At 44.7% G+C, this 23095-nt stretch overlaps 3 protein-coding genes across 4 annotated transcripts; 1 reads left to right on the forward strand and 2 right to left on the reverse strand.

Annotated features, from left to right (window-relative positions):
- Window positions 1-459: 459 nt before the first annotated feature.
- Window positions 460-4431, reverse strand: LOC108072224 (uncharacterized). 2 transcript variants are annotated; one of them, XM_041777166.2, is made up of 2 exons: window positions 2591-4431; window positions 460-2531 (listed from the first exon to the last, which is right to left on the reverse strand). In XM_041777166.2, exons 1-2 carry the CDS (start codon window positions 4294-4296, stop codon window positions 509-511), a joined length of 3729 nt encoding a protein of 1242 aa, XP_041633100.1. In that variant the 5' UTR covers window positions 4297-4431; the 3' UTR covers window positions 460-508. The 2 variants fall into 2 exon arrangements, with proteins under 2 accessions (XP_041633100.1, XP_041633102.1); XM_041777168.2 differs by having other exon boundaries at window positions 2392-2531; window positions 2581-4430.
- A 1702-nt stretch (window positions 4432-6133) lies between these two features.
- Window positions 6134-8265, reverse strand: LOC108072223 (uncharacterized). Its single transcript, XM_017163286.3, has 2 exons — window positions 6985-8265; window positions 6134-6924 (listed from the first exon to the last, which is right to left on the reverse strand). The coding sequence occupies exons 1-2, from the start codon at window positions 8112-8114 to the stop codon at window positions 6159-6161; spliced, it is 1896 nt and encodes a 631-aa protein (XP_017018775.3). The 5' UTR covers window positions 8115-8265; the 3' UTR covers window positions 6134-6158.
- Window positions 8266-8465: 200 nt separating this feature from the next.
- LOC108072395 (uncharacterized) lies at window positions 8466-11420 on the forward strand. The gene is made up of 3 exons (XM_017163502.3): window positions 8466-9753; window positions 9806-10951; window positions 11002-11420. The coding sequence occupies exons 1-3, from the start codon at window positions 8569-8571 to the stop codon at window positions 11236-11238; spliced, it is 2568 nt and encodes an 855-aa protein (XP_017018991.1). The 5' UTR covers window positions 8466-8568; the 3' UTR covers window positions 11239-11420.
- The last annotated feature ends 11675 nt before the right edge of the window (window positions 11421-23095 follow it).

Genomic DNA, 23095 nt, shown 5'->3' on the forward strand with positions numbered 1-23095 from the left:
TGTTTTGTTTTGTTCTGTTTTGTTTGGTTTACTTTGGGCGCAAATGGCTAAATTATTCCTGACCCGGCCAATCGAAGGGTCCAAATAAAAATTAAATGGCAAACATTTTACCGAGGCACCAGAGCTCAGGCTGGACTCTCGAGCTACTCTCTGGCAGTTAATATCCGTAGATAAAATATTCAATTTCCCCCTGAATGACAAACTTAGGAAATAGCCAGAGAGATGGGGGGATAGAGACGTTTACCTGGCTGTGGGACGATATGGAAATGGCATCGATGTCGATGTCTGCATATATGTACTATTTCCGTTTATCAGATATTATTTTGCAGTTGGAGTTCTTGAGCATTCTGAATATTATAATCGCTTGTCGATATCACAATTATCCTTCTGCTTGAGGAACCTATTTGGGAGAGATTCGTTAATCAACTGTGTTTTTCCCCCCTTTTCTTCTCTTTTAACAAAATTTATTACTATTACAATTACTGTTACTATTTCTGTTTGAACCCTATTACCTATGACAATAGCAAGCGGTGGGACATCTGGAAAACCCGCAGATGGGATCGCACTCCGCACACAGCGGCGGCACGCACGGTGGGTACAGAGAACGGGAGCAGGGAAAGATGCAGGGCAGGCAACATCTTCTGCATCCCGCTTCACAAGCCGCTCGGCAAGTCCGTGGTTGACATATCTGCCTCCGCAGTGGCCTATGGAACCTGCAGACCATTTCGTTTGTGGGAAAACACCATTTTGCCTCCTTTTTTGGCATTTTTTTACGCTTCCTTCGCTTTGGTTTGGGTTCAGCCTCCTCCAACAAGCGCAATTCTGAAATCTTGGTTTCGAAAAGCGCCTCTTGGTGGAGAGATTTCCTACCGGCCTTCCGCGTATGTTTCTCTCTTCTATTGGTTACTTTCACGTGAATGGTGCTCTTGTCTGAGAAGATGGAGGCCCTTGGCTTGCGTACCAATTTTCCATCATAGTCCTCTATCATATTGGAGGCCTCTTTTTTGTCCACCTCTAGCTCTTTTGAGTCCACTATTCTTTTGTTAGAGACTTCCCTAATTATATTGGAGGCCTTTGATTTGTTTAAGTTTGACTCTTCCGAGTTACGCCATATATATTGAGAGTCTTTGGATTCCTTGATCATATTGGAGTCCTTGCTTATTTTAAGCTTTGGCTCTTCCCAACGCTGCATTCTATTTTTAGAGTCTCTAGTTTCCTTAATCATATTGGATATTGATTCCTCCGAGTTCTGCATTCTATTTTTAGAGTCTTTTGTTTCCTTGATAATATTGGAGACCTTAGTTTTGTTAGACATTGGCTCTTCCGAACGATGCAATGTATTTTTAAAGGCTTTTGTTTCCCTAATTATATTGGAAGCCTTTGATTTGTTTAAGTTTGACTCTTCCGTGTTCTGAATTCTATTTTTAGAGTCTTTAGTTTCCTTGATCATATTGGAGGCATTGCTTATTTTAAGCTTTGGCTCTTCCCAATGCTGCATTCTGTCTTTAGAGTTATTAGTTTCCCTGATCATATTGGAGACCTTCTTTTTGTTAAGCATTGGCTCTTCCCAACGCTGCATTCTATTCTTAGAGTATTTTGCGTCCTTAATCATATTGGAAGCCTTCTTTCTGTTGAATGTAGACTCTTTTGAGCCATGCCTTATATTTTTAGAGTCTTTTGCATCCTTAATCATATTGGAAGCCTTCTTTCTGTTGAATGTAGACTCTTCTGAGCTCTGCCTTATATTTTTAGAGTCTTTAATATCCCTTATCATATTGGAGGCCTTCGTTTTGTTAAACACTCTCTCTTCCGAGCTCTGCCTTAAATTTTTAGAGTCTTTAATATCCCTTATCATATTGGAGGCCTTCGTTTTGTTAAACACTCTCTCTTCCGAGCTCTGCCTTAAATTTTTAGAGTCTTTAATATCCCTTATCATATTGGAAGCCTTCTTTCTGTTGAATGTAGACTCTTCTGAGCTCTGTCTTATATTTTTAGAGTCTTTAATATCCCTTATCGTATTGGAGGCCTTCGTTTTGTTAAACGCTCGCTCTTCCGAGCTCTGCCTTAAATTTTTAGAGTCTTTAATATCCCTTATCATATTAGAGGCCTTCGGTTTGTTAAACACTCTCTCTTCCGAGCTCTGCCTTATATTTTCAGAGGCTTTAGTTTCCCTACTCATATTGGAGGAGCTCCGTTTGTTTAACGTTGGTTCTTTCGATCGCTCCATAATATTTTTAGAGGCTTTAGTTTCAATATTCATATTATAGTCCTTTGTTATTTTAAGCCTTGGCTCTTCCAAGCTCTGCATTCTATTTTTAGAGGCTTTTGCGTCCTTAATCATATTGGAGGTCTTCGTTTGGTTTAACGTCCGCTCTTCCGAGCTGTGCCTTATATTTTCAGAGTCTTTATTTTCTTTGATCGCATTGGAGTCCTTTGTTTTGTTTACCGTTGTCTCGCTCATACGCTGCATTATGTTCTTAGAGGCTTTCGTTTCGGTCGCTTGCTTTTCAGAGTCGTAATTTGGGGTATACCTAGAGATAAAAAGTAAATATGATGCGATTATATATTTGCATTACTTACAAAACCTTACTTGGAAATGGGTCTTCTGATCCCGGTGTCGATCGTATTGGTTTTTCTTTGCCTTGTTGTCAACCCCTCCTTAGAGGAGGGCGGGCCGATCTTGGTTGAACGTTTGGGGGCTGGCCGATTAAGTGGCGTTCTTGAGCCGGCGGAAGATTTTTGCTTGGAGTCCTTTACATCGTGGGTATCATCGAGGAAAGTCTTGGTCTCCTTCTTCCCGCTGTTGATTCCAAAGTCGTGCTCGAATTTCGTGTTGGTGCGGTAGACGCGGTGTTCCTTGACTTCCGATGGCGAGGCAGAGCCCGATGAGGCTACGCTGGGTATATCCTTTATGTTTTCCATCATCGGCTCTAGCTCCGAATACCTCATGGCCTTTGTAGGAACTTCGACCGAGGTGGGATCGACTTCTTGTTCGAATTGTCTCTGAACGCGTTGGGAATTATCAGCTTTGGACGAGTCTCTGGACGAGATGTGACTCTGTACTTGATTCCTGGTGGCCTTACTGCCATCTCCCGGGACAACTGTGACCGTCTGGACCTCATCGACTGTTAACTCCACTTCGCCAGTACGGTGTCTCACCTCCTTTTCCTGTGTAGTCACATCGACAATCTCAATGAGGTCGGCAGGCTTGCAGGGATCTCCCTCGGTTTGGACGCTTACTTCGTGGGTCACCACGCACAGGCTCTCACTCGAGCAGCCTTTCTTCCGCCTGCAGCACCTCCTTTTCCGTCGTCTTGTGTCTCTACATTCACAGGGATTCCTGTCCTGGCAAGGAGGAGGATTGTCCTGGCAACAACACCTCTGAGGCGGTTCATAGCACCTCTCAGGTGGCGGAGGTTGTCCACAGTACGTCTGAGGTGGTGATGGTGGAGGCTGACAATAGTACGTCGAAGGTGGCGGTGGTGGCGGAGGTGGCGGCTGTCCACAGTACGTCTGAGGGGGCGTTTGTCCACAGTACGTCGGAGGTGGTGAGGGTGGAGGCTGACAATAGTACGTCGGAGGGGGCGGATGTGGCGGCTGTCCACAGTACGTCGGAGGTGGTGATGGTGGTAGAGGCTGACCATAGCACCTTTGTGGTGGTGGTTCATAGCTCCTGTGAGGTTCTGGAGGTGGCGACTGTCCACAGCACCTCTGTGGTGGTGGTTCGCAGCACCTGTGAGGGTCTGGAGGTGGCGACTGTCCACAGCACCTTTGTGGTGGTGGTTCATAGCACCTGTTAGGTTCTGGAGGTGGCGACTGTCCACAGCACCTCTGTGATGGTGGCTCACAGCACCTGTGAGGTGGCGGAGGAGGCGACTGTCCACAGCACCTCTGAGGTGGTTGTGGTGGCTGCTGACAATAGAACCTCTGAGGTGGTGGAGGAGGCTGTGTATCAAGGTATCTGCACGGTTCCCAAGCGTTACAAGGTGCTTGCTGGCTGCCGTAGTTTCCATATTCCTGGTACTCTTGACAAGGTTGCCCCGTATATTCCTGAACTAAATCCTGCCTTTCATATTCTCGAGGAAAATCCTGACAATTATTCGGGAATTCATAAACTTGCCCTCCACAACGCCTGCGATTTTTGATAGGCATTCCTCGAAAGTGGTTTGAACAGGGATTTGAATTCTCCGCAGGACGCCAAGTCTCAGGCATCGTTGCTCTGTTGGACATCTGCCAACCGAATCGAGACCGAGCGCACGGGCAGGGCTTCTTAAACGATCTGCAGAGGTTCGACATAGCTAATATCCTGGACCCTAGCTACGGACTATCACAGATCACTTATTTTCGGGACAAATGAAACATTTAACAATTTTTTGTTCGAGAAAACATCGAAAGGGTTTTGGTTTTGTTATTTGTTTTTAGGGGCAAAGCGCGCTAGATACAACCCAGAAATTCAAATAAATAACTTTGAAGAGTCTGCAATTCGTGGGAGGGAGGTACGTGCCATTCGGAAGGACTTCACTCTCGAAATCAGACCGTGATATCCTTCAGGCAGATCAATCCAAGGCAAAAAAAAAAAAAAAAAAATTTACAGAGACTGAAACGCAAAGTAAAGGTTAGGAAAACAGCGATTGCTAAAGAAGAAGGATTAAAGTAAAAATACGCCAGTTAAAAAAATCCAAAGTGGGAACATCCTTTTCTTTTTCAACATAAATTTATTACTAAAACTATACGATTTTTGCGTGCACCTCTATCACCTGTCAGAATAGCAAGGAAATCCGCAGATGGGTTCGAACTGCGTAGAACGCAGTGGTGGCGTGCGAGGTGGACAGAGATAACTTGGACAGGGATCGATGCAGGGCAGGCGACAGCTTCTGCGTCCCGCTCCGTATCCCCCTCCACGTCCCGCTCCACAAGGCACTCCACAAGGCACTCCGCAAATCGGTGCGTGACATTTTTGCTTCCTTCTGCAAACCGAATCGTTCAAGGAATAACCGTTTCTCATATCCGTTCTGAGCGTATACTTTGTCCGCTTGGGTTCATAGCACCTCTGAAGTGGCGGAAGCAGTTGCTGTTCAATGTACCTCTCAGGTGGTGGAAGTGAATGCTGATAATAGCTCCTCAGTGGTGGTAGCTGCTTTCCACGGCAGCGACGTGGTTCCCAATGGTCCCAAGGTGACGGCTGGCTACCGTAGTTTCCATATTCCAGGTACTCTTCGGAGGGAAGTTCCCGAATTAAATCCAGTTTTTTAAATTCTCGAGGAAACTCCTGACAAACATCCTGGATATCAACTATTTGTCCTCCACAAACCCTGTGATTTTTGCTCGGCGCTCCTCGATAGGTCTTTGGATGCCAAGGTGATTGCTGGCAACCATAATTTACATATTCCAGGTACTCTTGGAGAGGAATTCCCCGACTCAAATCCTTTTCATATTTTCGAGGAAAATCCTGACCATCATCCGGGAAATCATACAATTGCCCTCCACAGCCCCTGTGATCTCTGATAGGCGTTCCTCGATAGGTGCTTGAATAGCCACAGAGATTTGAAATCTCCGGAGGGTCCCAAATGTTTGGTATCGCCGCTCTATTGAACTTCTGCCAATCGCATCGAGACCGAGCACACTGGCAGGGCTCCTTAAACGATCTGCAGAGGTTCGACATCGCTAATATCCTGGACCTTTCCTACGGACTATCACAGATCACTCTTGGACTCTTTATCGAGACAAAAGAGGAAACATTTAACAATTTGTTGTTCGAGATGACATCGAAAGGGTTTTTTGTTTATTATTATAAGTTTTTAAGGACCTCACGGATAAGGCAAGGCATGCTAGGTAAAATTAAAAATGTTTATTAATTTAAAAAACTCGTTGAGGTTACACAAAGTAATTCTTGGTCCTAAAAAATCAACATTTCTAAAGCCCAATTGGTAGGAGGAAGGTAAGTGCCACGAATTTTGTTTGGGGTCATCAGCCTGTGATATCCTTGAGACAGATCGGTCCAATACTAATTCCTAAATCGAAGCTCTTGGCAGCTTTTACACAGGCTTGAACCCATAGGAAATTACGTTAACACAATGGATAGACTGTAAGGCGATTGCTAAAGGGAAAGCAGTTACCACATCCTTTTCTTTTTCAATAAAAATTTATTACTATAACTATTACTGGTTTCGCCAGCATCTATTAGAATAGCAGGCAAATCCGCAGGTGGCTGCGAACTGGGTAGTTCGAAGTGGTGGCGTCCGCGGTGGACGGAGGAAACTTGGACAGGGATCGACGCAGGGCGGGACACAGCTTCTGCGTCCCGCTCCATATCCCGCTCCACGCCTTGCTCCACGTCTTGCTGCAGATGGCACTGCACTTGGCACTGCACATGACAATGCACATGGCATTCCACATGGCATTCCACATGGCTTTCCGCATGGAACTCCGCATGGCATTCCGCACCGAACTGCACATGGCCCTCTATACGGGAATCCGCAGATCGGTGCGTGACATTTTTGCTTCCTTCTGCAAACCACATCGTTTGAGGGATAACCGTTTTTCATATCCATTCTGATTGTACATTTCCTACGCTTTGGCTTGGGCTTGGGCTCAGGCTCGGGCTCCGGCTCGGATTCTTCCTCACTCACTGGGCTCAAAACCCGCAATTCGGAAATATGGGTCTCGTAAACCGCATCTTGGTGCATCGATTTCCTACCGCCCTTTTGCGTATGTTTCTCCCTTCTATTGGTTACTTTCACGTGAATGGTGCTCTTGTCTGGGAAGGCGGAGGCCCTTGGTAAGCGTACCAATTTGTCATCAGAGTCCTCTATCGTATTGGAGGAATCCGTTTTGTCCAACATTCGCTCTTCAGAGTCCAGCATTATATATTTAGAGGCTTTCGTTTTTTCGGTTTGTGTTTCAGAGTCATAATTTGGGGTATTCCTAGAGAAAAAAAGTTGAAATAATACGATTATACATTTTCATTACTTACAAAAACCTTACTTTGAAATGGGCCTTTTGGGCGTTTTTGTTTTCTTCGGTGATAACACATCATCGATGGTAGGCGAGCGGACCTTGAATGAACATCTTCGCCGTTTGAGTGGTGGACTTGGGGCGTCGAAAGATTTTGGCTTGGATTCCTTTACCTTGTTGGAATCTTCGAGGAAAATCGGGATCTCGCTGTTTCTCTCGTAGTCGTGATTATCTGTCTCGTTGGTGCGGCAGATGCATTGTTCCTTGAATTCCGATGGCGCGGCAGAGCCCGATGAGGGGACGTTGGGTATGTAGGATGGGTAGGACGCTGGGTGGGTAGGAACTTCTAACGTGTCGGGATTGACTTCCTGTTTGAATTGCCTCTGAACGCGTTGGGGATTATCAGAATTTGACGAGTCGATGTGACTCTGTACTTCATTCTTAGAGACCTTACTGCCATCTCCCGGGACAAGCGTGACCGTCTGAACTTCATTCACTGTAATCTCAACTGCGCCGGAACTATGTCTCACCTCCTTTTCGTGTGTAGTCACATCGATGATCCCTATGAGATCGGCAGGCTTACAGGGTTTACCCTCGGTTTGGACGCTTACTTCGTGGGTCACCACGCACAAGCTCCCACACGAGACCCATTTCTTTTGTCTGCAGCACCTCCTTCTGCACCGTTTTTTGACTCTACATTCAGGAATGTTCTTATCCTGGCAAGGAGGTGGATTGTTCTGGCAACAACACATCTGACGAGGTGGTGGTCGTTGTTGCTGTTCATAGCACTGCTGAGGAGGTGGTGGTGGCTGCTGGCAATAGCACCTATGAGGTGGTAAATGTGGCTGTGTATCACTGCATCGGTACGGTTCCCAATAGTCCCAAGTTGCTTGCTGACTACCGTAGTTTCCATATTCCTGGTACTCCTGCTTTTTATTTTCTCGAGGATAATCCTGGTCATTATTCGGGAAATCATATGTTTGCCCTCCGAAACCCCTGTGATTTTTTATAGGCATTCCTCGAAGGTTGTTTGAAAAGGGATTTGAATTCTCCGCAGGACGCCAAGTCTCAGGCATTGTTGCTCTGTTGGACATTTGCCAACCGAATCGAGACCGAGCACACGGGCAGGGTCTTTTAAACGGTCTGCAGAGGTTCGACATTGCTAATACCCTGGACTCTATCTACGGACTATCACAGATCACACCCTGGACTCTTTTTCGGGGCAAAAGAGGAAACATTTAAAAAAATTTTTCTCGGGAAAACATCGGAAGGGTTAATTGTGTTTTTTAGGGCAAGGAGTGCTAGATATCAAGAAAAGGTATAATTATATACCTTCGTTGGAGGTTACACAGTGTAACTCTTGGCCACAAGGATCCCAAGGCAAATTCCTCAAAAGGATCACTTGTCGGGAATAGAGATACCCACGGAGAACTGGATATGAGTGGATGATGTTATTGGCTTTAAAGCAAAGGTCCAACTAGGTACCCTTGACTCCACAATATGGACGGACTTCAATCAAACGTCAGTTCTCAAAAACAATCCCAGTCCCAACTAAACACACACTTAATTATTTAATAAGCCGAAATTATTTGAGTACAAAATTTTGTGGACGCCATGAGTTTCCAGAAGCAGCTGGATGACTTCAACCGGAAGCTGGACATAACTCCATGGTATTTGGGCACTTCGACGCTACAGGAGGAGACCATAACAAAAATGCATGAGACTCTGCGCGATGACTTCGAACAAGCAACGGGCTCCAATATGTACCGTGCTCTGGTTGTTCTAGGGATCAATCCTGTGATATCCCCGAGGCAGATTAGGCGGTTGGTCCAACTCAGCAGAAACAATATACTGGCCTTCCTCTTCTTCGTCCTCGAAGGCTACTACAAGACCTGCCGCCCCAAGGGAAGCACAGTCTATAGCGTCAATGAGCAGCTGCTGATGGTAGCCATTTGCAGGATCGATCTTCTGCCCACTCTTCATGCTCTGGACGAAATTCTACCGCCACGAAAGCTCTCTTCGCTGGAGATCAAACGGCTGAACCGAGCCGAGAGACTGAAGTTCCAGGTTAATGGGACCCCGTCGCCAATCGCCGCAGAAGCTCCCACAAAGAAGCGCTCGAAAAAGTCGCCCTACTGCCAGAGGCAGCCCAGGCCTGTCCAGCGGATCTCGAATTTGACCACGCAGATACCCGATTTTGTGGTGGAATTTAGTTTCTGGCCTAGAAATGCTCCGCCCAATTACGGCAAGGAGCGGGAGGAGCCCTGGTTTGCCCACTATCGCCTTAATCCTGGCAAGCGTTTGATCAAGAAGACCCTGTCCGAGACGCTGGAGCGTTACTTCAACGTCGAGGGCGGCCATAAGGACAAAGACGACGAGGATGGAACGAAGCGTAGCGAGTCGGAGGCCATTCTATGCCTAGTCCACAAGGAACAGGTGGAGAAAGCGCAGCTACTGAGAGATGAGCTGGCTGTCAAAGCCAGGGATCGGTGCCTGGAACTCTTGGACGTAACGCAGCCGTACACCAAACTACGGCAGAACAGGATCGTGGCCCAGCTGGAGCACGACATCGATCTGATCATGGATCGCCATCGTCGGGCGATGCAATGCGACCAGACCAAGGTTCTCACCATTAAGAGCGCGGACTGCGTTCTGTGCCAGCAGATGTTGGTATCACAGCCATGGCCAGAGCCCAATGACCAGGTGGGACGAGCCCTGGTCGGTGAGGATTGTAGCATGGCCCACACGGCTGTTCTGGATACCTATCGTGGGAGGAGACTGGAGGGAGGCGGCGGCAAGGTAATAAAAATGAGAGAAAATAGCTTTTTTTTTAACTAATCCCAAATTCTAGAAAACAGATAAAAAAGGTAAAAAGGAAAAGAAAGGAAAAAGTGAAAAGCCCGAACCTTCAGAGGAGCCCCCGAAAGAGGAACCCAAGAAAAAGGTACCGGCAATAAAGCCACCGCCTCGCAAACTCCACAACGATCCATTCCGCATATTGGAAATCGACTTCAAGGAAAAGCTGAAGAAATGCCTACCGCATAAGAATGTTTCAGAATGCGAGGCTCCGCCGGCACCCAAAAAGTCGGCCGTATCCTTCGCCCTGGCCATGGGGAAAATCCGTAGAAAGGGGCCAAACTGTGAGATAAAACAACAGGTGAAAAAAGTTGTCAAAAAGAAGTTCTTCCGGGCATCCATATCAAACAAGCCCTATCACTTCAAGTACCATCGGATCTTCCAGTCCGGCCAGCCGAGGCCCTTCGACCTCAAGCGAATGGTGACCAAGTCGTTTGAGAAGGCGCTAAAGAAAACGGATCCCGAGGATCCGAATGAGGCATTCAATAGCACTCAACCAGTGTCAGAGATGCAATTGGGGGACAAGATGCCATCAGCAGACGAACCCCAAACGGAGCTAGTGCCGAAACCGGAAATCCATGAAACTCTAAACGATGATCTCTTCGCTGAGGAAAAGACCGACCGGGACAGCCGCGACACCCTGGATCGTTCCAGCAACCACAGTAGGCGCAGTCACATTGATCACAAGGCCCAGATCGTGGAGGCGGTGCTGCAGTGTGCCAACACCATTTGGCAGAAGCAGGAGGCGATAAAGCGGGCCGAAATCGAGCATGAGGAGCGGTTCACCAAGCGGGGGGCGCTCCAGCACGAGGACAAAGAACCAAACTTCGATCCAGACAACGCCGAACAGATGAATCAATTGCTTAAAGACGGCCTCCGGATTCTGAGTCGGAATCCGCGCTATGTGCTGGCTAGTCTGCCCGATTGCCACAAGCTGCCCATCATGCGGGAGTGGGTCAAGCGGCGGTATGGCAAGACCTACAGCCAAAAGGAGCTGGAGACGAACATCAGAGAGTCGAGTAGAATCTTTGAGCTGGTCACCTCGGTTCAAGGCAATTTGCCAAGTCCCAATCTCCAGGGCCTGGATCGGTTATCCAGATCCCAGGAGAACTTTAACTATCACGAGCAGGTCATGAAGACGGTGAGTCAACCTCACTTAAAAGCTACGAAAATACTTAAATTCTTCCACAGGCCGCCGACGTCAAGAGCGACTATCATAACCGACTGAACGAACGATATATGAGTAGCATAAGCTCCGCCTGGTATGCCATGGGCAACTATCTGGTATCGGGCGGTCCTCCGCGCAGGACCTTCTACGCGTACATGGCCTCCAATCCGAACGAGATAATGAGAGCGAAAACTTGGAATGGAGATTTCCGAAACTATCGCCAGATGAGGGATAGACGCAAGAACCCATCAGAGAAATAATAAGAGATAGACCAGGCGTGCCGTGGATGACATGCAGCCAGTTTCTGGAGCTTGAATGGTAGATTCTGTCTAGGTCCTCGGCCAGCTTGGTTAAGCACAGCTCAATCCACAATTGGGGTTAGCCGGCTGGCAAACAAATTCAGTTAATTATGCAAACCAGAAATACATTTTCATAAATATTACCCACGCATTTCCTCAAACCTGGGTCCCCAAGGAAGTTAATCTAATTCGGACGCAATGCAAACACAGTCCCTTTTTCCGGTGAATCATGTGGAATTTGTTAGCCAAAGTCCCTTTTGAGATATATTAGGCCCAAGCATATTTATGGTCAACCGCTGACGTCTGCTATTTTACGGGCCTATCACATTTGCATAGAGGAGATACATCATTTGATGGTAAATATTTGTAGGTTTTTGTATCAACAAGTTGGGCAGGATTGCCTCTACTCTCCGGCTGTTAGCTTGGCTTCCACTGCTGCGTGAGGGGAAATCCCGCTGTTAGCTTGCGTTCCACAAGCGAGCGAGAGTGCTCGCTCTTCCGTCGCCGAAAGAGCACTAAATTGGATGGTAATCGGTCCAAGTCTTAGCCACGTCTTGCGGCACTGTTACCTTTAGTCTTGTGCCGGGGCTTGGGGGATTTGGATGCCTGGATGGATGGACTGGTTGATGGCCCCGCCAGTGAACAGTGGGTTAGCACTTCACTGACCCACTTGCGGCAGTGGTTGACCTTTCACACGCACTCCCAATTGCAGAATAAAGTGCTGAGATGCGCGAACGCGAGCAAACTCCAATTAAAATCGAGTTACAATTTCCGTTTGGCGGCTGCTGCGTCAGCCTTTTTTTCTCTCCTCCTCAACTGCCAATTTTCTTGGCAATTTTTTCGCCTTGCCTTGGCTGCCAATTGAAAATTATGCATGCAAAGGCAATCTGGCATCCAGAACATAACAGACAATTAGAGTGGCAACAAAAAAGAGACTCAAAACAAGTTGGGTGTTAACTGGTAAAGTGGAGAAGCCAAGAAAAATAGTTGGCAAGATGGAAAAGAGAAAATCATATTGGTTAGTTAATATATTATAATATTTTACCAAGTATAATATATTATAAGAAGTCTATTTATTTATTATTTCAATCAAGCGAGTACAGTTGCTTTACGATAACCAAAAGCCGATAAATGTATATATTTATCTTATTTACTTACTTTTAAATTATAGTTCTGCTTAAGATCATCTCCATAAAAATGCTTTTACTGTATCTACTATAACATTTATTATTTAATTACATATTAACGTCTCACATTTTCTCCCAGTGCCTCCTGCTTAACCCCTTAACATCAGATTCCTTTTAAAACTGCCGAAGCATCCTCAAGAGCTGTCTGTCGTCTGGGTTTTTTAGTTCTCAACCAGTTCTTTGATTTGCTATTCTCTGCTAAAAATTTCCCTTTCTATTGCCGATTTCTAGATAAAAATCTTGTTCGTCTTGGTTTCTCGCCACTCTTTTTCTGTTTTTTTTTTTTTGTGCTCGAGTAAAACTGCGACACTCAATCAGTTGACAGATGAAATTATACACCCAGAGTCTGGGGACTGGGGCAGGTGCTAAAAGGATCGCCGCAGGGAAGGAGGCTGGTGGAGAACGTGTGAGGCTGTCAGAGACAAGGACCAGCACCTGTGTGTGCTTGGGTACGGGTAAATCTACCTGGGCTACATCCATCCCGCATCAGCAGCCAGGCAATGTATGGATAAATATGAGAGCAAAAAAGCGGCAATATGAAAGCCCAGAAAAAAGAAGGGAATCGGGAAACGGAGAACTGGGAGGAACCGAGAGAATATATGAGAAATGTACATTTGGACAGGCTACACACACACACACCAGGGGCTATGGCAGCAGAGCGATAGAGACGGAGACAGTCAGATGTCAAACATTCTTTTGACACTTTGTCATAGCATCTCCTCTCTTGGTGACACTTGTCAGCAGTCGGATTTCGCATTTCGAATTTCGCATTTCGGCGGAATGGAATGGAGACTGGCAGTGCCGCCGCAGTTGATTTATACAGCCATTCGGATCATACATAAATATCTATAAATGAATATATATATATTCAGGTGGGCCCTCGTATCTTAATAGAATTTACTTATGGAATCGGTTCTGAATCGCTCTGAATTCAATTTGCTAATGCAGAAGACCTCTCTCTCTTGCGATGATAACAAATCTGTTTTTGGGTGACAGGCTACCTGTGGTTTAAATTATAAAAATTTCCAAAAAAAAGAGGAGTATGACTTAGTCCTTCGAGCCGGATAGCCAGACTTTGACTCCTCGTAAGAGCCTAAGTAAAAATAAATATATAAAAATGCCTCTTTGAATCATTTTAATTTATACAAAAATACTTTCCATCACCTTGAGGCCTTGCATGTTCAGCTTAAAATATGATAATCAGTTCCTTGGCAACTTTCAAGTTTTTCAGCTCTCGAAAGTCTTCGATCCAAACTCAATTAGCCAACAGTTTGGCTATTTAACTAGCGAGCTGACAGCCATTTATCAGGGCATCTAATCTAATCCTTTTACTGGTCAAATAAATTAAAATGGAAAGCCCTTTTCGGCAGCGCCACTAAATTACACCAAAAAAGATAATTAACCTGTGTGGGCTGGTGCTGGCTCGGGCTCTGGCTCCGCGGAGTGTGAGTTGCGAATGGTTTTTGCGGGCACTTTATTAGGTCTTCGACCCAAAAGAGGCGGCGGCGGCGGAAGCAAGGACCAAGGATGAAGGAGCGAGAAATTACAAAATGGCGCAAATTATTGCAGGACGGCGACCGACCTCGTTGGCTATTTCCGTCGTCAGGCATTTTTCCAAATGAAGTTTCGCAAGTAATCATGAAAAAGGTAATTTAATAAAAGCAAAATCGAGCAACATAAAACTAATTTACGGCCTGAAATTGCCTGTGAAAAGCCGAGTGAAAACCCGAGAAAAATGCGGCCACAAGATGAGGCTGAACAGGGTTTTCCCGGCAACGGTTTTTGGCCTTTGAAGTTCAAGGTTAAACACACTTAGCAGCTGGCCAGCTGTCGTTTGCTGGCTAGTCCAGTCAGCCGAAATAATGGACTTGCAAGCGAGGGAGGAGCATGAGATCGATTCAATAAGGGATAAGCCAGTAGCATGCATGAATTCTCCCTGGTCCAAAGTCCGAGGTCCTTGCAGTGTCACAATTGCACAGCAGCAACGAAGGAGGGTCTCCTTAAGCAGCTCTTGCTGGCACATCCTCAGGACACTCTCCAAACAGCAGCAGCAAGGATTTCCTTGAATTTTTTCCTTAACCTAAAAAGGCACAACACATTTCTTAGGGGACTTATCTATAGGAATTTATTGATATTTGTTCAAGCTAAAATGAGAGAGATACTTTAGAGAGGATATCTTAAAATTAATGTTAAGTTAAATAATTATTTACTTTTTCTATAAACTTCTTTTATAAAGCTCTCGTAAAAAAGGGTTTTACTGCCACAAGCTTCCCCCTTGACCACACTCGTGACAAAACAATTTCGTAACTTATTTATTTCACATATTTTTTATGTCCAGCACATTTTTATTTTCCGCTCTTTTGGTCCTTTTTTTCGACCTGCTGGCTTGTGGCCAAGCTCTGCAAAATTGTTGGCCAGAAAATGTAACAAGGCCAAGAAAGTGCAGCAGCAAATATGGCTAAAAATGCTAAAGGACAACATGTTAAAGTTGGGGCAAATATGTTGGAAACTGAGCAGAGGGTTCCTGTCACATTTTGTGGCATTTTCGTACCATTTTTTGGCTGCAGCTGCGAATCCAAATCAAAGTATTTAAGCTGGAATTTCCACGTCTCCGTGTCCGTGTCCGTGTCCCTTTTTGCATTATTTAAAAAAGTTGCTTTAATGCCAGTTTATGCTTCGGCATTTGGGCCAAAAATAAACTGGAGCAAGCCATCTGGGATACGACGGCAACGGTGGCGGCGACAAGTAAAGTTCTGTGGCCTACGCGAATGAGACCCAATTCCGCCCAAGAGCGAAGCACTGGAGCAGGTTCGAGCAGTAGGTCACCGCCACCACCGAGGAATAAAAGGAAAAGTGGTGCAGAAGAGCGTTTAAAGTGAGCCCGCTTAGCCTCCAGATTCCCAGATGAATAGGCCAGTTTATAAGCAAGAGTTTCTTAGGCAAGAGTTTAACGCTGTTTAGGGTTTTTTAAGGAAACATATTTACTAATTTCTATGGCTTATTGCCGAGTAATTCCCCAGTCTTAGTTTCTGATTTGTGGTATTATGTGTTCCCCCCCACATCCTTAACTAAAAAAAGAAAACCCGAGAAAGAAAAACAATCTGTTTCCAAGGCTTTCGCAGCTGGTTTACGCTTCTTCTCGCTTCTGCTCCACACCGAACATAATCTAAAACAGAAATGTTAAAATCCATTTTAATTTCTATTATGCAAATTTGCTCAAGTGCCATGTGTCGGGTCGTCCGGGGCGACGTCAGATTTTTAGCCCACTCCAGTCCAGACCCAGAGAAGTGGTCTGTCCCACACATACCATGAAGCACAGAGTACACCCGGGCACACACTCGTGTGAGATGGGGCAAGTGGTTCCAGTCTAGTCGGGCTCGCCTTGCACCGAATGCATAATAACATTAGTATGGTGGAGATGCGGTCCAAGTTGGGTGGTGCGAACTGGACTTCCAGCAGAAAAATAAGAAAATTGTTAAAAATAAAAATACAGTAAAACTTAGAGTTGAACAATAGAATAGATTTTAAAGGCCTTTTAAATAAGATAAATATAAATATCAAAATATATTTTAAAACAAATTTTTAGGAGCGTTCTTTCAGAAACCTTTACTTAACATTTTGAAGATATAGTTAAGTTTCAGGTAAACAGAAATAAAATAGACTACTGATAAAGACTGTGTTAGAAACCTTTTGAACTCTGAAAATGCGTTTCCAGTTCTAGAATCTCTCCTGTAGATCATGACCTGCTCGATGCCCCCGTTGGCAAATGCGGCAAACTTTTTGCTAAAATAATTTTTGGGCTAAAAATTTGAATGCAGAATTTTTCAGACTCGTAGCTGCTGCTAGTCCTGCTGCATCCTTTCATTTCTGACATGGCCAATTCAATTTGTGGAAATATGGCACAAAGGCGGCGGCCACCCTACATATATTCATATAGATGTGGGATACTATTGCTGCTACCTCGTAGCTCTGCAGTTTGTGGGACAGGGAGAAGCCCAATTTAAACGCTTGCCGAGTGACACATGCTGGAATGGGAGACAGGACACACACACTCGGGAGCTGGGAGACAGGAGACGAAGCTGCGACAGGAGCCACATTGCTGACGACAAAGCAAAGTGGGTCAGAAAGAGGGCAAAAAAATGCGAGGCATTTCTCGCGGGTGTCACACACACACAGAGACACACACACACGTACAGTTCGCCTGCTCCTTGGCGCACATGTTAAACATCCTCGCGCCCTTGTCATGGCCTCCACCCAACGCCACCACCCCCGCACGCCCGCGTCTCTCGCCACAAAGGCCCAGCGGTGTCAGCGGCGGCACTTTGACATTTTTGGAGCAATGTGCCCTGCGGCCAGCGAGGCGGCGGGAGGATGGCAGGACGAAGGATCTGTGAGGCAGAGGCAGAGGAGCATGAGGGAACCGAGAGAGGAGAGGGCATGCTCCCTCTATGCTCGGGTGAAAGGCAAATCATGTGCGCCAACAACAAAACAAGGCAAATCCCATTCAAGTTTTAGGTGAAACGAAATTTAAATACTCTTTGGAAAGCTAATACTTCTCTTGAACATCATTATTTGATTAAAAAACCTAGAAATATATAGAAAAGGTATAGCAATTTGAAAATTTGTTTAAAGCCTGGCTAAAAGTATGCTATACAAAGTGCAATTTCGTATTTAAGAGATCTTTTTGAAGTTATCATAAAGTTTGCCTTGTTCCATATAATTTACAATAATAAAATATATATTTCCAAAGGTTATAATACTTCCACATTTTGTGCAAAGATATCACAACTCCCAGAGGTAGTGAAGGCATCGCAATGCAACATGCAAATAGAATAAATGGAGCAAGACCGTCGGTATGGGGAATACTGAATGTTGTGAATGGAGGATAAAATAGGGGCAGGAGACGGGGACTCTGAGGGAACCACGACATTGATTTCGCATTTGGCATTCGCAGTCGCAGCAGCAGCGGCGTTTGTAACTCCCAGCTCGGGGATTCCCCCTGGGGGAAGAGACGGCGCGCGCGGTGCGAATCAGTTTACGTATGTCAATGGCGTTCGTTTCCTTTTGTAATAAAATTTTATAAGCCGCCGTCGCCTCGGCATTGTCAATTTTTATTGTTATTGTTTCGGCAACATAAACTTGAAATCGATTAGAGCGCAAGAGGGAAAAGGAGCAGAGCTGAGTAGAATAGGGAACAGGACGAAAAGGAACCACAAGTTTCGCAAGTCAAAAGCTCAAGTGACAAAGTTTTATTTTGATTTATGGCCCGGAATCAGGAAAGCGCATAGAACTGGTAGATCTCTCTCTCTCCTTGGCACTCACTCTCTGCCCGCCAAGAAATCAAAAGTCATCGTCATTCGGCCAGATAAGTAAAAGCCAAAAAGAGCGAACCAAAAACCGAAAACTTGGCCAGCAGGCTGAACAAATAAATCACACAAATTAAACACAGAGTCCAATGCAATTTGACGTCGCAACTTGCAAAGTTCTTCCGCACGGCTGGGGTTCCTGCTGGGTGGTTTTTCTGGGTTATCTGGGGGGGTTTTTTGAAGACACAGCAGATTGCGACTGCCTCTGCCTCTGCCGCTTTTATGATGCGGCCAGCAAAAGTTGGTTCTTAGCCGCGGCTTATTTGCGCCCAGACTCTAGCCTCCGTTTCCGTTTCCGTTTCCGCTTCTCTTTTCTTTTTTAGCTTTTTTATGCATTTCCCTTAATTGCATCAAGTTGGGGAATTGTTTGACCAGGGAATTGGCCAAATAAATTGTTGACAAAGCGAGTGTAAGCGATATGCCAAGAGGAGTAAACCGAGACGCCAGCTTTATTAGCTTTTGCATGATGTTATCTTGGATCATTAAAATCCCTGCAATTAGCCATAAAAATATATTGCTTGGGAGATCAAGTGCTTCAGGTGAAATTGATTTTTGTTAATTTTAATTTAAATAGTATTTTTATATGGGATTTAGATTAAATTTTTTGTTTATGTCTGATGAATATATTCATTTCAAAGAGTTTTATGGTGTTTTTATATCTTTGTGAATATATTAGACACAAAAAAAACGCAAATAATTTATAAGTATTGCCCTATTTTAGAATATAGTTAAGCTTCCCTTAGTGCTTTGCAAACTTTGCACTAAAATTATAATACCCTGCAGGACTATAACAATTACTACACACATTATTCACCCCAAAATCGCCCTCCTTCAATTGCTGGCTAATCAAGTCGATTTATCAAAATGGCCATTAACAATCGATAAATTCAAGTTGCCAATTTCCGTTATCTGTTATCTGGCAGCCGGGCGATTGTCGCGCCACTCCACAACTCCCGGAGTTGCCATTTTCCGGATTCCCCGATCCCCATTCCCAGTCCCTGTCCCTGTCCCCGTAACCGTAGCGATGATGAGATGATTGGCTCAGCGCATTCACACGTAAGTCGTTTGTAATTTAGTCGAGTTCATAATCGTAATAATTATGGGTGGGTGCTGAGTGTGCTCTCTGTGTGTGTGTGGGTGGGTGGGTGTTAAGTTCAAGCTTATGGCAAAGTACTGCTCGGCGTTTCCCTGTTTTTTTCTGCGTGTCCATAACATGCGCAAATAACATAATTTCTGGCATTAAAATCAATTTTCATCTTTCCCCAGACGCCGTCAATTGTAGCAGTAGCAGCAGCAGCAGCTGCTTTTCCCTTCGCTTTTCCCGTCCGGCTTTCTTTTTCCGTTCTATTTGCTTTGAATTGGCCTGAACACAGGCATTGTCGTGAAAATAATGCAAATAGTAATTTCTGGAATTGCCTTTTTGGCCGCGCCACCGCGCAGTCAACTTCTGGCCATTGCCATAGACATGGCCAGAGATTTCTGGCGTCGAAAGCATCATCATCATCCTCCGTCCTCTAATGACAATGGGCATCATTTTCATTCCCATTCCGAATTTATTCCGCCGTTGTCTGCGGTCTGGCAAAATGGTCGTCCCTAAAATTGTCGACCAGACAATATTTTCCACACGACAATCATAATGGACAGCAGGCTCGGCAGAGCAACTCGAGTCCTCTGACCCAACACTTTAATCTTCAAGTTGGGCCCGGAAATAGCTGAACTATTAAGGAAAAATCAAGCCTAATACCTTTGGGTTTAAGTTGACTTTTGGGGTTAGTAAGTTCTAACAAGTAAAAGCTTAAAAATGTATTTACAAACATTCAGCTTATATTTCCATTTTATAAATTAATATATTTTGTACATAAAATCATACTAGAAAGGACACTGACCAAGCCAGGGCACTTTAATTTTGAAAATTTCATTTCAAGAGAATCCAGAGATTCAATTCCTTAAAGGCTTAACCGAAAGGGAGTGGGTTTTCAAAGTGAAATAAACATTACAAAATAATATAAATGCGAAATATATATGTATATAGGGTAAGTAGAGCATGCGGCGGCAGGGAGATCCTCCTGAATGTGTGAAAAATGAAGGGAAATGCCGCGACGCTGAGGCGGAAATGAAAAATGCACGAGTAGGATGGAACGGAAATGCTACCAACGGCGATAAGAATGCTTAACAGCAGCAGCAACAACAACAACAACAGTGACTTTAAGAAAAAAAGAAAGAAAAAAAATAGCAGAATAAAAAGGAGAATAAATAAACCAACAATGAAAAAAGAGTAATGCTTCAAGAGTTGTACAAAACATTACGATTCCAGGAGTGTGAAAAGGAACTCAAGAGGGGTAGAAAGAGCAAGAAAAAAGGCGATTGCAAGTCAAATATTGTGTCAATGAATGTAGGGAATTCGTACAAGTAAAAATAGGTTTTAATTTAAGAAATTTAGTGAAAAATGTACTCAGTGAATTTAAAAACCTTCTTGCATTTCAATCTGTCCAAATATTTTCGACTTCTTGAAAATTCTTCAGTTGAAAAGTCTGACAAAATCACTTTGTGCTCCCCTCGCTTTATATTGCCTAATTGGTATGATTTCTCCCATTTTCATCTCAAAATTAGTTGCTTCCCCACTCGTGACTCCATTGGCTGAACGAGCGTGTGTCATTCAATCGCAGGTTGAGCGGCAAATTGAGGACTCCCGAGGACCATCCGACGTCGCCTGATTTGCGCTAATTGCGAGTGCAAGCGCCCGTGAATGTGAATGCTGCTGCTGCAGCATCCTCGAGTGCAGACCACTTGCACTTCCCAGCCCATCCCATCCACCCTGCGGCAGCAACTCCCGCTCCAACTCCGAGCAACCTCCTCACCTTGCAGCGAACCACTCAAAAGCGGAACGTGCCATTCGGGCAGATCATCAGGTGCAGGGGGAGAAAAATATAGCACTAAAGTTTTAGAGGAGTTTTTTAAAGAATTTTTGATTATAGAATCCGCTTTTGATTTCTTTTGTGATGTTGTATAATTTTATTAGGAGAGGGAAAAATGTGTTTCTCTCTCCGAGAGTGCATCTAAAAAGAAACTCTCTCGTTCGCTACTGATTGTACATAGCAGGTAAAGCAAGACAGTAGAGAGAAATGAGATAGAAAGATCTTTCCGATAGCTAATATTTTATATTTTTATTGATATATTTATTTTCCGTGTACTGACATTCACTCCTTTTGTTCCTGAACAACTCCTTTCTTCCTTCCTTCTTCGGGGTGCCAAAAGTATTTGGCAGCGTGTCTATTTGGCTTTTTCACACCAAACGCCAACTTTTTGGCTTTCAAAAGCTGCTATTCAAGTATTCCCCCGAGTAAGACAAAGGACTCGAGTAAAGGAGGAAAGAAATACAAGAAAGGGACACCGGCGAGACAAGAAATGAGTCATTAGGCAATAAGCAAAAGCAAAAAACAGGGAAGGAGCAGGAAAAACAAGGGCCTGTGAAATTTGCACACGCGCTATCAATTTTGAGGCTCAAACAATGGGACATTTTAGCCCTTCTACGGGCTATTTGTCTCCGCTTTTTTTCCGCTCCTTTCTTTGGACGCGTGCCGGCAATCAAAAATAATAAACACCCCTAATTTTTGAGGACTAGCAGCGCCAGAAGAAGAATTGATGGCGTTGATAAGCAGAGCTGAGTGTCGTCTGTCCCCCGTGGAGTCCCTCAGTTTCAACTCTGCTTTCGGTCTCTCATTAAAATCAACACCCGGCACCACCGCCGCGGCGCTGATGATATTTCAGAGCTCGTCATCGTCATCGTCAGCGTCAGCATCGTCGCAGCGTCATTAATATTTGGCGCTTAGGCAAATGCAGCCGCATGAATTGTGGCTAAGTCCTCCTCCTACTCCTGATCCCACTCCCCCAGCATCCTGTTTTTGGGTGGAGTGGAGACCACCCAATGATTGCATACACTGAGGAATAAGAACTTTATAGTTTGAAACTGGATTATCTGTTCAAACAGAATATTTCATAATATTTTACACTGTTGAAATATTTGTTATTTAATTTCAAGGTTCTTTTCAAAATATATTCCCTGAATCAAGCACGATTTTCTCTCAGTCTCCGCAGGATGACGCCTTGTTTTGTCCCATTTTGAGGCAGGAGCAGGAGCAGGGAGCACACGCAAAAGCTACAGCAGGAACCAGGACCAAGAGCAGGAGGCGGAGTAGCAACAGCAACAGAGATTTGGATCTTTTGGTCTATTGTTTGCAGCATCGAAATAATGCCGTTTCATGCATATGCATTCACGCTGCGATATAGGGAAGAGGCTTTTGGGGGGCAGTGGCAGTGGCAGGGGCAGGCACCGTGCGCAGACAATCAAATTTGATGTCAGAATGTGCCGGCGAATAAAAGCGGTCTGTTTAATATGCATATATGCATCCGAGTTCCAGTTTTGGTTCCAGCTCCGCTCCCAGCCATCCCTTCTCCATCCCAGTCCTCAATGTATATTTGCCAAAGCGCATCAAAATAATGAGCAGCCGCCCGTAAATATGCTTTAAAATGTTACGAGTTGTCATGGGGGGATTAATGGAAGCTAAACCCAGGAGGGTTTAGGGACATATGAGGGTCCAAAATGAGTGAGGGAATATATATGAATAGAGGGGTTCAGGAATGAAATATGAAGCGAAATTAGAACGGTTGTGATGGACTTAAAAGTGATAAAAGCTAATGATAAATGGTGCAAGGGAAAAATGTAATACTCTGCCTTGAAAAATCTACAAAATCAAAGGTTTATGCGGTTTGAAAGTAAAATATTTTAAGTTCAATTAGAACTCTGTTTGAAACATTCATTCAACATTCCTCATTCTCAACTTAGTAGTTTTGTCTGTGAATTTAAAATAGTAAATTGGTTTCTAAAAATAATGTATGTTGATAAAATTAGGCATCATCAAAGGTATCAAATCTCTACTTGTAAAAGTCACAAGGAAACGCGTGGATGTGGATTCAGGCCACTCCTGTCCATGTCCAGGTGCTTGGCATTTCAAGCCCCGGCCTCTCTATTGGTTTTCCCCTTCGATGCGTGCTAAAAGTGTTTTTCTTTGGACGCTTTCTTTTTGCTGCTCAGCGCCAGAGTAAACAGAGAAACTCGACAGGAGGAGCAACAACAATAGCAGGAATCAACTATAAGGAGCACTTAAAAGAAACACATAGAAGGGGCCGGAGGTGAGAGGAGAAAGTGGCTCCGAGAAAAAGAAGGAGCTGGATGCCTGGCTCTGTTGTTGTTTCGAGTGTTGTTTG

Source organism: Drosophila kikkawai, chromosome 2R, assembly GCF_030179895.1.
Source record: "Drosophila kikkawai strain 14028-0561.14 chromosome 2R, DkikHiC1v2, whole genome shotgun sequence".
Classification (NCBI taxonomy): Eukaryota; Metazoa; Arthropoda; class Insecta; order Diptera; family Drosophilidae; genus Drosophila; species Drosophila kikkawai.

Excerpts from the sequence above, each read along its gene's own strand:
- LOC108072395 (XM_017163502.3), top strand. The coding sequence starts at position 8,569 with ATGAGTTTCCAGAAGCAGCTGGATGACTTCAACCGGAAGCTGGACATA. Across the intron at positions 9,754-9,805 it reads TGGAGGGAGGCGGCGGCAAG|AAAACAGATAAAAAAGGTAA; the intron begins GTAATAAAAATG and ends CCCAAATTCTAG. Across the intron at positions 10,952-11,001 it reads ACGAGCAGGTCATGAAGACG|GCCGCCGACGTCAAGAGCGA; the intron begins GTGAGTCAACCT and ends ATTCTTCCACAG.
- LOC108072223 (XM_017163286.3), bottom strand. The coding sequence starts at position 8,114 with ATGTCGAACCTCTGCAGACCGTTTAAAAGACCCTGCCCGTGTGCTCGG. Across the intron at positions 6,925-6,984 it reads CCCAAAAGGCCCATTTCAAA|GAATACCCCAAATTATGACT; the intron begins GTAAGGTTTTTG and ends TTTTTTCTCTAG.
- LOC108072224 (XM_041777166.2), bottom strand. The coding sequence starts at position 4,296 with ATGTCGAACCTCTGCAGATCGTTTAAGAAGCCCTGCCCGTGCGCTCGG. Across the intron at positions 2,532-2,590 it reads ATCAGAAGACCCATTTCCAA|GTATACCCCAAATTACGACT; the intron begins GTAAGGTTTTGT and ends TTTTATCTCTAG.